Source organism: Stylophora pistillata, chromosome 5, assembly GCF_964205215.1.
Source record: "Stylophora pistillata chromosome 5, jaStyPist1.2, whole genome shotgun sequence".
In the NCBI taxonomy this organism is placed as follows: domain Eukaryota; kingdom Metazoa; phylum Cnidaria; class Anthozoa; order Scleractinia; family Pocilloporidae; genus Stylophora; species Stylophora pistillata.
This window is the reverse complement of record NC_142523.1, coordinates 32,745,335-32,757,729: the sequence shown is the minus strand read 5'-3', so window position 1 is coordinate 32,757,729 and position 12,395 is coordinate 32,745,335. Positions and strand designations below refer to the sequence as shown.

General features: G+C 40.6%; 2 protein-coding genes across 2 annotated transcripts; both read left to right on the top strand.

Moving 5' to 3' along the window:
• The first annotated feature begins 1,844 nt into the window (after positions 1-1,844).
• LOC148731522 (uncharacterized) lies at positions 1,845-3,716 on the top strand. Its single transcript, XM_088761474.1, has 2 exons — positions 1,845-2,435; positions 2,568-3,716. The coding sequence occupies exons 1-2, from the start codon at positions 2,090-2,092 to the stop codon at positions 3,074-3,076; spliced, it is 855 nt and encodes a 284-aa protein (XP_088617600.1). The 5' UTR covers positions 1,845-2,089; the 3' UTR covers positions 3,077-3,716.
• Positions 3,717-4,884: 1,168 nt separating this feature from the next.
• Positions 4,885-12,055, top strand: LOC148731521 (proton myo-inositol cotransporter-like). The gene is made up of 5 exons (XM_088761473.1): positions 4,885-5,563; positions 8,140-8,299; positions 9,216-9,424; positions 10,178-10,280; positions 10,545-12,055. The coding sequence occupies exons 1-5, from the start codon at positions 5,146-5,148 to the stop codon at positions 11,338-11,340; spliced, it is 1,686 nt and encodes a 561-aa protein (XP_088617599.1). The 5' UTR covers positions 4,885-5,145; the 3' UTR covers positions 11,341-12,055.
• Positions 12,056-12,395: the final 340 nt, after the last annotated feature.

Here is a 12,395-nt window from a genome sequence, read left to right as displayed (position 1 = left end):
GCAAAGTCGTCATTCATGGACCGCCGAAAGAAACGCTGAATAGCTGCTAAGTTCCTGTTCTCAGATCCCCTATCTCCACGTACAATCCTTGCCGTACCTCCTAACTGTCTTGCATAGTCTAAGAAATATTAAGCTACTATACGAGGGTCGTTGTTCGAAGATGCAACCTCCAGCCATAGGATCCTTCGACTAAAGCCATCATTTGCACTATGAATGCAGAATCCAAACGGTTTTAGTTTGTCGTAGCCGTCAATGTGCCATAAGTAATTTGGTCCTTTACACCTGTAAAATCGTCGTCGTAGTCTATGCTGTGACGTATGCTCCACCCCTTCAGGATCAAAAACCCTCAAAACATGTCGAACGACTTCCCTAGCTCGTAGTAACAAGACCGTGCTGATTTGTAAGTCTCTGATGCATTGCTCGATATCCGAGAAGGCTTCCACTCCCCTTCAGTTCCTCCTCGACTGCTTCTACCACCTCATTCAAATTACTTCGACGCCGACGTCTTGTACATCCCAACCGTCTGAGTATTCTTTTCAATTGTCTTAACGAGATCCCGATACCATGTACACTTACGAGAAATAATGCAATTTTAGGTACAGTAAGCCCAAGATTGAAGTAGTCCTTGATTATCTCGTCGCGCATTACTGCATTGTTCCTTATTGCCGGAGAGTAAGATGGAAGCACTGCCAGCGATGTAGAGCAGACCGAAATGAAAGTGAAAACGGCGAAAAACTTCATAGCTATACTGTAAAGCCAAGGCAAAACAGACTACCTATTGTTTATAGGAGTCTACGTTGTTTTCAAATAAAACAACCTGGCCGGCTGATGCACCAGGCAGCTAAGTCGGAAGAAAGTAGCAGGAAAGTCGCAGCTAAGTCGCAAGAAAGTACCAAGAAAGTCGCAGCTAAGTCGCAAGAAAGTACCAAGAAAGTCGCAGGTAAGTCGCAAGAAAGTAGCAGCTAAGTCGCAAGTGAATAAAAAAGAGAAAGGAAAGCGTATGTCCCTTTTGAAGCCACCGTATAAATCTGGTTTATTACACGGCCATCCCGGTGACATCGTTACAACTACCGGGGCGTTAATGATGGGAATTGCTCATTTGAAGGAGATCATTTTCGATGGAAGAGTTATTGTGGGCTTCGGAATAGGTTAATAGCTATGTTAAATATTGAAGAAGCTTATTATGCTTGGGGCTCTTTCACTAGAGAGAGTATGGCGTGACCATGTGACAATGTAAAGGCCTGTTCGCACTACGCGAAATTTTATTTGCTTTGCAAAAACATCTGTCAACGTGAAACTTCTTCAGTGCGAACGATTTTTTTGACCCACCAAAATTTTCGCAAAAGCCGCCAAACTTCAAAGATACCGTCAACAACTTTTGGGGGCCTACAATTTTTTGTCGGCGAGAAAATCTATTGTCCCTTGACAGATACCCTTCAACTGGTCATCATACTTTCGTAATTGAACGTCCCGTTTGTAAGTTGTCGAAGGACTCTCTACCCATTCTCAAATGTCTTCGGAAAAAGGCTTCAGGATTGTACAAGTCGACGGCGGCGTTGACGTTTGTTGAGCAAGTGAGTTAAAGTCTCCACGATTGGTAGAGGCCGAATCCTTCCCAACAAAGCCAAAAGTATATTATTGACTAGCCACAATCAGGTTTTGCATGGCAAGCAAGCAGCAAAGAAGGGCGATTAAGGGGGCATTCTGGTCAAAAAAAATTAAAAATCTTTATTTTTTTCGAAAATGTTTTGATGGCCTCTTTAGTTGGGCAAATCTGTCTAGTTTAAAGTTTTGATGTCAGTTTTTCCACTTCCAGTTTGCGAGTCAGTAAAAAATGAGGTTTTCTTAGCCTTGTTTTTTTGTTGTTTTCGGTTTCCATAGCAACGGTTTCAAATTTTGCGTTATTTTTGCGATCGATGCGTTATAACTTGTTAAAACACGTTCCTACGGTCTGGTGTGACCAGAGTCCGTTCCACAGGTACAATCTTTTCGGTTCTAAGCTAGGTTACTAAGCCAATTCAGCTCTCGGCCAAAACTCCGCATTGCTCCATAATACTTTCGCATTGCTCCATAATATTTTCGAATTACAATGCCAAAAGAAGGACGCAAACAAGCTGTTTTAAGGAATAATGTTTCGAAAAAGCGAAAAAGTGGTTTCAGAGGCACTTCAGTCCATGATTTAAAGCGCCAGAATAAAGAGAAACGGCCAACAGTAGGAGTTACTTTCGTCGATGAAGACGATGTGGTCAGCGAGCTAATTCCACCACCAGCTGTGCCTGCATCTTCCAGAAAGATTCAAGTCTCTGAGACCGAAAGCCTCTCAGACGAGAATTCCTATAACGCTTTCGAGTCAGCAAATGGTTATCGCCTTGTTAGCGTGGATAGCTTAAGGAAATTTTGTAACAGGATTCATTCACACTCTAAATGCTCTTCAGGTGAGTCTAGAGCTTTATCACATACACGTGTAATCTGTATGTAACGTATCTATCTTTCTACCTAGAATCTGCTTAACTTAATAGCTATGTTATGAAGTTTCTTAACTGTTTATTTTGTTTTGGCTGCTTTAGGCCATGTTGAGTTAGAAGAAGACTGTACAAGTAGATTTGGCTTGAGCAGTTCCATCTATGCCAGGTGTGATGAATGTGGAATGTCAGAACTACTTGCTACTGGATACCACAAATCTGATGCCACATTACCGAATACTATCCAAGGAAAAGATTTAAATCGGAGAGTTGTTTATGGTGCCTTTGAAATGGGTTTAGGAAGGGAAGGAATAGCCAAACTGTGCGAAGTGTTAGATATGCCTTTCAGTATTTCAATTGATACATGGTATAGACATGAGGATGCTCTCTTAGAAGCCCACACTGATGTCGTTAAGAGGAGAGATTCTAAAAGAGTAAAACAGGCTGAGCCAAGAGTGGACAAACAGTACAAGAACTACAGAATCATGAGGAGGCAGGCAAAACAAAGGGATGAAGAGCTGAGGTCCAACCGGGAAGGTGTGACATATGAGGCGGGAGGCTTCAATGATCTTGGACTGAACAGTGGACCATCAAGAAAGAGAAAAAAAAAATGAACAGACATAAAAGCCATTCCCTGGTGACATTTACTGCTGTTTGATATAGTATTATGGTGAAATATCAAAGCAAATCAGTAGTTGAGAGAATGGAAGTCATTTTCATTGTTTTTTCTCTTTTACAAATGTTTAAGGCTATTTTCTGAAAAATGGCCATTTTTCCTACTGCCAGTACTGCCCCCTATTTTTTTGTTTCTTAGATTTAAGGTATGTTAGTCAAACTTGGCTCAAGTGTTTAACATATAGACTACTACAACTTAATGGGACAAAATTAGACCATATAAAATAGGAGCATATTTACAGGAAAAAACATAAAGTAAATGTTCATTTGGTTGCCATGACAACAATATCCGCCGTAACCAAATTTTGTCCCATTAAGTTGTAGTCCCTTTTATATAGAGTTGATGTGCCAAACATAAGTTTATTTGACTGCATTTTCATTAGAAACAAAAGGGGGCAGTGTATCAAGTCTAACAATAATATTTTATGTTATAGGGTTAATAATTAACTTCAGAAATGCATGGTCAGCAATTTAAGATCAATATTGAAGAAAGCATAATCAGGTGCCTCTTTGGTGAAAATGTGAGCCATTTAGGCTAAATTTTGAATTTTTTATGAATTTTAAAAGTTGTGGTCACAATCGTCCTAGTTTTAGACCAGAATGCCCCCTTAAACATTTCGCGGGCGTATTTTGCTTTGCGATCAGTCCTTGATCAGAAACGATATAAAGGAAAACGCACTGTCACGAGATCTCGGTATCTTTTTCGATTGCTTGACATTTGTGGTAACTCAAATAATTTGCACGTCTCAAGTGCGAACGCTGTTACAAAAACAGAAAATTCGTTGTTACAAAATTTTCAATTTTTTTGCAAAGGCCAAACCAAACTTTTCGGTGTAGTGCGAACAGGGCCTAATGCTAAGTGACTATCAACGTTTGCCTTGCGAAGACAGCTTTATTTCTTTCAAGCTTTATTTTTTGTTTCTTCATTATTAGGGATAGCCTGATCCCTGATTCTATGAAAAAACAAAGAAAACAATGACAAAAAAAAAAAAAAAAAGCCACTGGCGATCCCGATCCCAAAGCTTACGATCCGGGGTAGCGATCCTTTATCCTACCGGGACCTAGAACATGAATTTTCATTGGCTCGATTTTTGCCGCTCTCCCGGGTCCGGTCTTTTTCGTTTCTCCCCAAGAAGAGACTTCGGGGAGGAGCGCGGGCTTCGGTTCCCGAACAACGGCTCGTAATTAAGCCTGGAATTTTCACTGTATGATTTTAATCACTTAACCATATATCTGGTTCAGCTCACTTACTCCACGATACACACTCAAATTCTCAAATGGCAACATTCTCCAGACATTTTGTTTACTCGGCTTGCAAACTGGGCCAAACTAACATGGGAAATAGCGAACCGGGCAAGGTTCGAAATAAGATACCTTGACTTCAACAATACATCGAAATTTGTCATTAGTGGAGAGCGAGAGTCAGTGTAACGTTTTGAAATGTCCACTGTCCTGTTCCACCAAGTGGTCAAGTATAACAGATTCCAAATTAACCCTCGACCTCTCTTCTGTTCAAACTTTTGCTTGCGACAGTTTTCATATCGTCTTCATAATTGTTTTGGGAAGTCCATGCTAGAGTACCGGCGCATTTACCATATCATCTCTTTTGCTGTGGAACACAATTGGCACACAGAGCAATAATATGGCAATGACTAACAATGAAACATGCCCTTCGTTTAACGCGTTTTTAGACTAGTCTGTAACACACGCATAGGCGCTAGACGAACGTTTAGCAATAGTCTGCTTTGAGCTGCACTTCTGCAAAACTTTGCAGGCAATGGTTGGGACAGATTGTGAGTCGGTGATAAATATTCAAATATGCCGTGCAGCACCTGCGGCTATGTTACGCCCATTTGCTGCTTAATGAGAAACGCGATTTTACTTGGTTTTGAAGTCAATTGAAACTTTCTCTCTACAGGAAAAGTCGTTTGAGTCTAAGACGTGATTACATGTGATTATCTACATCGATCGCGCTTTTGTTCAAGAAGTGGATCAAAGGCGAAGCGTCATGGAACAAAAATGCGGTCAAATACTACTACCTGATAGGAACTCCGAGCAAGAACCATTAATGAAAAGTTCCAGTGAAGCGAAACCAAGAATTCCAGTGTGCGTGTATATTTTCACTGTGTTCGCAGCCGTTGGAGGTTTTCTGATGGGATACAACTTCTCGGTCGTTTCTGGGGCAATGATCCTTATAAGGGAAGAGTTTCATTTGTCTTCATTTTGGCAAGAGCTCATCGTAAGCGTGGCAATAGGGATTGCCATCATAGGGGCGCTCCTCGGAGGATTTCTGAATCAACGACTTGGGAGAAAACCAATGCTTTTAGCTTGTGCATTGGTGTTTACGATAGGAGCGATGGTCAAGGCAACTGCTACATCGAGAAATGTTTTACTCATTGGTAGGCTCACTGTCGGTTTTGGAATAGGTAAGTAAAAACAAATTGGTTTTCAGTATTATGCAAATCGGTGTTAATCACGGGATCAAAAGATCCAGAACGATGGCAAATGATACCTTCATCAAGCTCTCCTTAGAGCTACGGCGTGGTGTCTTAATTTTTGTGGCAACTGCTTCCTATAGAAGGATCATCCACATAGTTGACGAGACGAGTGAGTGAGTGAGTGCTATAGAATTCGGATCTTGTCCTAATTTTGACCGAATATTACTCGGTGTTACTTATTGTTTTCTTCGGAGTATCTTAGTAGCTCGACATTCGCGCTCGATCGACTAACTCTTAACATTAAAAAATCCAACTTTGTTATTTTTCATCCTTATCAAAAGCGACTGGCTTACCGACCGAAAGTCTGCATTTTTGATAACAGAAAAAAATTTTATGTTCGTCTCGAGTCTAAAGTTTACATAAAATATCTGAGCGTTGTTATTGATCAGAATCTCTCTTGAAATTACCACGTTGATTCTGTTGTTACAAAAATTATTAAAAATGTTGGGCTACTTGCAAAGCTACGCCACTCTGTACCTCGAAAAATACTATTGAATATCTATAAGTCACTAATCAACCCTTATTTAACCTATGGTCCTGCTCCCTGGGGTCAGGCATGCAAGACTTCTCTTATTTAGATGCATATCCGCGTGAACTCGGGCTTTCACTGATATCGCACATTTAGGGGACTGCCATACTGCCATTTTTACTGCCGTCACGCAATTTCGTCATTGCCGGTCATGAATAAGTCTACTTGTGTTTATTTTTGCCTGCGTGAGTGTAATGAATGTTGTTACGGTATTAGACAACAATCAAAACAATATATCACTATATAGGAGTAGGTTCCTACAGACGCCAAAGGTTGAAATTCAATGACTTTTTAATGACTTTGAAGGCTGACCTTTGGACACATGGGTCTATTACAAGAAAACATTCATAACCACCGACTTGCTCTATACTTCAATTTAATTATCCTTTGATGATATACCCTCACAGAACAATTCAGCAAATACTTCTTCTCATGTCGTGTAACTTTATTATTTAATCTCATCCTCTTTGTATTAAGCTTATAAACATTCTTTATAACTCCGGCTAACCTTCACATAACGACGTAGCCAAGAGGACCTCGGTATGCTTGGATGAATACGCTCATAAACAAATTCCTTCAGTTTTCTGCCCTTTCTTCTCGGACTTTCCAGAGTAGCTTCTGGTATTCTACTGGGGGAAAGAGTTCCGTATAACCCCATAAATTAACTATGCATTCCATTTCACTCAGACTAAATATAAATGTTTTTTCGCAATACTCTATGCATAATTAATGTATGTATGAGGCTATGTGGAACTCTTGACCCACTGGGTTCTCGATCACGTCTAAATACACAATTGTGTTTACATGTAAACATAATATGAGATAGCTCGTTTGATATGGCAGGTTTCGCTTGATATTTCTCGGTTCACTTGTAAAGGATCGCTCGTAAATTGTTCTCTCGTAGAGTTCGCGGACCGATCTGTTCCCAAAACGCTCCACAAGTTTTACTGTGGATCTACCGCAAACGCTGTATGCATGCGTTGTAGTGGAACTGCGTTTTGTGACTGAACACACACACACAAAAAAAAGAAACCAAGCCGAATTTGTACCTCGGGCGTTTCCTTCGGAAAGCTCGAGTACCAAATTCTTATTCGTCAGAAGGGAGCCCTTAGCTTTGTTTGTTGTACTTCGCAAACTGGCATGGCCTTGCAATTTCTTCATTTTTTAAAGCAAACGTGCTTCCGATAACGTTTCTTTATCACGCGTCCGTATCAACCCTAACGCACGATATCAATAATAATAAAGCTGCAGCAAACATACTAAATCTATTTCAGCCGTCTAATATTCATTCATACAAAATACGATCGTTTACGTCTGAAAAGTTCTATGTTAAAAGTTCGAGACTAGAAATACAAAACAACTCCTTCTTTCGGATCGGAGTAAGCTGTGGAATAAGATACCAAGCTGTATAACGGATTTCCCAAAGAAAGCTTTCAAAAACGTCCTTCGCAGATTGCTATTTGATATCTTAATTAGAAAAAGAAGATAACTATATTCAAATCCCCATGATCATTAAAAAAGTAGGTACATAGATACACCTTTTAAGTTTAAACTCTTCTTATCTTTTTCAGCTGTGTCTCTGTGACTGTGTGACTGTGTCAATAACCACTCTTTGTCCTTAGATTAGCTTTCTAGCTATTTGCGGGGCAAACCATCCCACTTTTATTTTATGTAAAAAGATCAAAGAACTAGAATAAAAATTGTTCTTGTTGTTGTTGTAATTGTTGTCCACGAAGGCAGCCATTGCTTTAAGCCACGCGTTCTACGGTTCATTCTACACATGGGCTTACTCTTCACATATGCGCTGAAGTGGAACTGCGTTTTTGACTAAACGAAAAAGAAAAAAAACAAAAACAAAAAAAAAAAGAGGCCGAATTTATACCTCGGGCGTCTTCTTTCGGAAAGCCCGAGTAATTAATTTGCACTTGTATTGATATTCGGTGAAAATAAATGTACTTTCTGCAATTGTTTTCAGGAGCGGTGTCTGTTACGGCCCCAGTGTATATTTCCGAAATTGCGCCATGGCGTATAAGAGGTCGTCTAGTCACCGTCTACTTTCTATTTATGACGGGAGCTGAACTTGTCGCTGCCATTATTGACGGGATCCTTAGCCCTTACAAGAAGACAGGATGGAGGTAAAAAGTATATCTTTTCATTTGTGTAGCCAGTATTATCAGCAGTGGAAAGTAACAGTAAAATCGTCACGTTTATGTTTTACCTCCATCCATCCATGTTACTAAAACTACTTACCCTGAAAGAAGGAGTGTGTTGTGCAGTGAGTGCAAACAACGACTGTCAACCTTGTTCCCACAAAAGGAAAAGGCCCTAAGAACGAGGTTGAATGGCGGTGAATAAGATTACTGGCATCACGCAACGGGGCAGTCACATGAATGATAATTTGTGAAGGTTATAATGTTGGGTGTCCATTCGGGCTGACATATCGAGTTACCTCTCAAGAGTCTTAGACAACCATACCAAATAGTCAGTCATGGTATTTTAAAAGCGTATGACTGATCAGGATAAAATTAAACAAAAGAAAAAAAAATTGTAAACGGGGCTTACCAGAACATTGCGTTATTTTTGTTGTGAAACCTCATCATGTGGCACGAAGTTAAATTGGTCTGGTGCTACTCCCTTCGAATGATGATAATTGTCTATCGCATACTCCAGCTTTATGAGGTTTCTCCCACAGCTCATCGGTGCCCGTGTAAAACTCCTGGTAAACAAAGGCACTAGTCTCGTACCCAGACCTCTCACGGCCAAGCCTACATTTCAGTCACAGTTACTCGGTAGGATCTGGGTATGAGATGGGGAGGGCACCATAAAGGTGAGTAAAAGTTCCTGTGACTAAAACATAACTCGCTTGGGGTAAACTCGGGCAGTACCCAGGCTTGTGAGTCAGATTTGACCCTTCTAAAAATAAAAAATTTTACCATTACTGGTGAGCACCTGGTCAAAAAGGTTGACGTAATACCTCCTAACCATCTCTGAGACGTATTAGAAAGAAAATAACACCAACAAGTCGTATCAAATCATATTTCCCTTCGGTAGATTCATGTTTGGTTTAGGAACAGTCCCGTCAGCCATCATGTTCTTGGGTTGTCTGTGGCTTCCAGAAAGTCCCAGTTGGCTTGTCAGCAGGGGTGCCTGTGAAGATGCAAGGGAAGTTCTTGTAAGACTTAGAGGAACAACAGATGTGAACGAGGAGCTACAAGTCATACAGACCGTCTGTAAAGAACAAGAATCCTATGATAAGAAAAGTAAGTTTGTCAAATATTGGAGGGTTGGAGTATTGATTGACTCCTCCACACGAAGCGTAAAATTCTTTCGAGTGGTACTGTTTGAGTTTGATCGATCCCGCTGTGATCACGACACAATCTTGAAGGAACTCCGAGTTGGATCCAAGTGAGATCTAAGCGGGATTCTGTCGTGGTACAAGGAAGAACTCCGGCGTGATCCCAATCTTGTGCTCGAGTAGGATCTAGGCGTGGTCACGTCTGGTACTTTTGTTGCTGTTCCGTTGTCACTGCAAAATTAGATTAAAAGCTAGTTATAGTCCTGGATAGCAACCGTAGCCCTTGTTTTATATATCATCGCGTTCGCTGCGGGGATGGGGACTCTGCCATGGACGATAAATTCTGAGATATACCCTCAGGTGTAAAAGAAACACCAAAATGGTGATTTTCAGCCATTTACACACTACCGCTTGAGAACTTACGAAGAAACATTATGGAGTTCAAGGTAAGTACTATTATTTATGAACGGAGTACTTAACGCTCGGATTAATGGCCCACGTACAATGTGCCACCCCAAGTGAGGGAAAAGGGCCTGAGAAAGAGGTTGATACGGTCCTCTAAATTGACTAATCACAGTCAATGTATTAATTGAAAGAAATTATAATAAATTTAACCTCGCTTCCGAGTTAAATCTAAGCGAAAAATAAAAAATTCGGTGTGTATGAGTGGAAACCTAGTGTATGATTATTCAAATGAAAGGTTGTCATTTGTTTTCAGGCAGATTTTATGAGATGTTGACCACTTCAAGTACAATGAAAGCTGTTTTGGTTGGCTGTATGTTGGTATCAATGCAAGAGCTGTGTGGGATTAATATTATTATGTAAGTAAAAATGTTTTATCAACCTTAAAAGTTAAAGCCTTAGATTAAAGATCACTGACCAAGCCCGACAGAATACGCGTATAGTCGGCTATGGCAGCATAAGCTGATTTAAGGGAGCTTTTGCATAAATCAACCGCGTAAATCATGGGTTATCATGTCAATCGTAAAAAATGCAGCGCATCAAAAAATCCTTTCCCCCCCTCGCCACCTTTCAACATCAAGAATAAAACGAATTCTTCATAAAGGCGTGCTTTTTGTTTCCAGCTTCTACAGTACAACTATCATACAGATGTCAGGCGTGCAGGGAGACCACCTCGCCTTCTGGCTGGCTGTGGTGGTCTATTTTGCTAGTTTCGCTTTGACTTCTGTGGGATTGTATCTGGTAGAGAAATTAGGACGCCGTAAGCTACTATTAGGAAGTCTTGCTGGGGTCATTCTTTGTTTGTTCCTATTGGGTGGTGCATTTTACTTGGCGAAGCAACACGATGCTGCCATAAATTTTAACGAGAGAGCGCCTTCTAATATCAGCAACAGTTGTCCCACGACCGGATATTGCTTCGATTGCCTCAGAGTCGGAGAAAAATGTGGATTTTGTTATGCTAAAGACTCAACTAATAATCCCATGAGTGGCTCGTGTGTTCCAATTAACGTATCTTCTGGTGAAAACATGGCCGCGTTTGGTAGATGCGGTCGCAAGAATCATACAGTCACGTGGTCGTACCAAGCTTGTCCATACAAGTATGCCTGGTTAGCAACCGTAGCCCTTGTTTTACATGTCGTCGCGTACTGTCCAGGGATGGGGCCATTGCCGTGGACGATAAACTCTGAGATATACCCTCTGTGGGCCCGTAGCACAGCATATGGGTTTACTTCAGCAGTAAAATGGACTTGTAATGGGTTGCTTTCGGTCACTTTTCTCTCTCTAACTGAATGGATTACCAGTTCTGGTGTGTTCTGGCTGTACGGAGGAATGTCGCTTGTAGGGTGGCTTTTTTTCTTTGCTTATCTTCCTGAGACCAAGAATAAATCGCCCGAGGAATTGGAATATTTGTTTTCATAGCATGTAATGATAATATCGTGAAAACCATGCATGGACACCTGCTAAGGAACCTCTAGCTAAAGCTTGGCGAGAGGCTCGAGCCTAGTTGCTCTCGGAAACTTTTTTTCTTTGTAGAAATTATGAAACACGCTTCAAATTAATGAGTGAAAAAACCGATTTACATTACTTCATTAGGAATTTTAAAATAACAATAACTTTATTAAACGAGAGTAACACATGACAGTAATTCAACTGAGGAACTAGTGGCCCTTCATTCTTTGATTGGTTTAGAGAACTCGCGTAGTTTTTGGTAACGAATCAGATGAAAAACGCCGTCATTGTGAGCCTCGTTCATTTTAGTGATCAATTTTGGTTTTTCGCAAGGATGATCTCTTTTCTGATTGGCTGTCGTGGTTACGTTTGTTTTAGTAAAACGGCACTCAGTACAAAAGGGCTTTAAGTACACAATTTGGGAAACCACCTGTTGTAGTCTGCCTGTTCAATTCTCCATAAAAGGAAATGGGAACGTTAATCCCTGGACGCGAGTTCTGCTATCAAAGCCGGGCGTGATGAAAAAGACATGAGTCGTTCATCTCGATCCAAAATTACGAGATTTCAACCGACTTTTGATGAATTTAACAAAACCGAAACATAATCTTGGGTCGGTAACCTTAAAAAAAATATTTGGTAACACGCAAATTAAAAAAGAACAAGACTGCTCTGCTACAAAGTGCGACTTATCCTGTTGTTTTTGTTTTTAAAGTATATTCCAGTATTTTTTTTTATTTTTTAACCCCTTCACTCCCGAGATCTCATCAGCAATTCTCCTTACTGTCTCCCATAGAATTCTTATGATGATAATTTTGAGAATTAGGTTTTGGATTAACTAATAATCCTTAACTCACCGTTGAACCTCAGGGCATTAAGTATTCCACTCTCAGGTCTTAGGTACACTAGGGAGAGAGGCGAAGGGCGGGCTTCAACCCTGAATCAAATATTAAGGTCACGAGGAGGAAGAAAGTGATCACCAACTAAAGACGCTAGCGCTCCTTATTTTTAAAGAAATCCTCCTTGCA

What these genes read in the sequence shown, in the direction of transcription:
- LOC148731522 (XM_088761474.1), top strand. Translation starts at nt 2,090, where the DNA reads ATGCCAAAAGAAGGACGCAAACAAGCTGTTTTAAGGAATAATGTTTCG. An exon ending in ACACTCTAAATGCTCTTCAG is followed by an intron (nt 2,436 to 2,567) that starts GTGAGTCTAGAG and finishes TGGCTGCTTTAG; the next exon opens with GCCATGTTGAGTTAGAAGAA.
- LOC148731521 (XM_088761473.1), top strand. Translation starts at nt 5,146, where the DNA reads ATGGAACAAAAATGCGGTCAAATACTACTACCTGATAGGAACTCCGAG. An exon ending in CACTGTCGGTTTTGGAATAG is followed by an intron (nt 5,564 to 8,139) that starts GTAAGTAAAAAC and finishes AATTGTTTTCAG; the next exon opens with GAGCGGTGTCTGTTACGGCC. An exon ending in TGTGGGATTAATATTATTAT is followed by an intron (nt 10,281 to 10,544) that starts GTAAGTAAAAAT and finishes TTTTGTTTCCAG; the next exon opens with CTTCTACAGTACAACTATCA.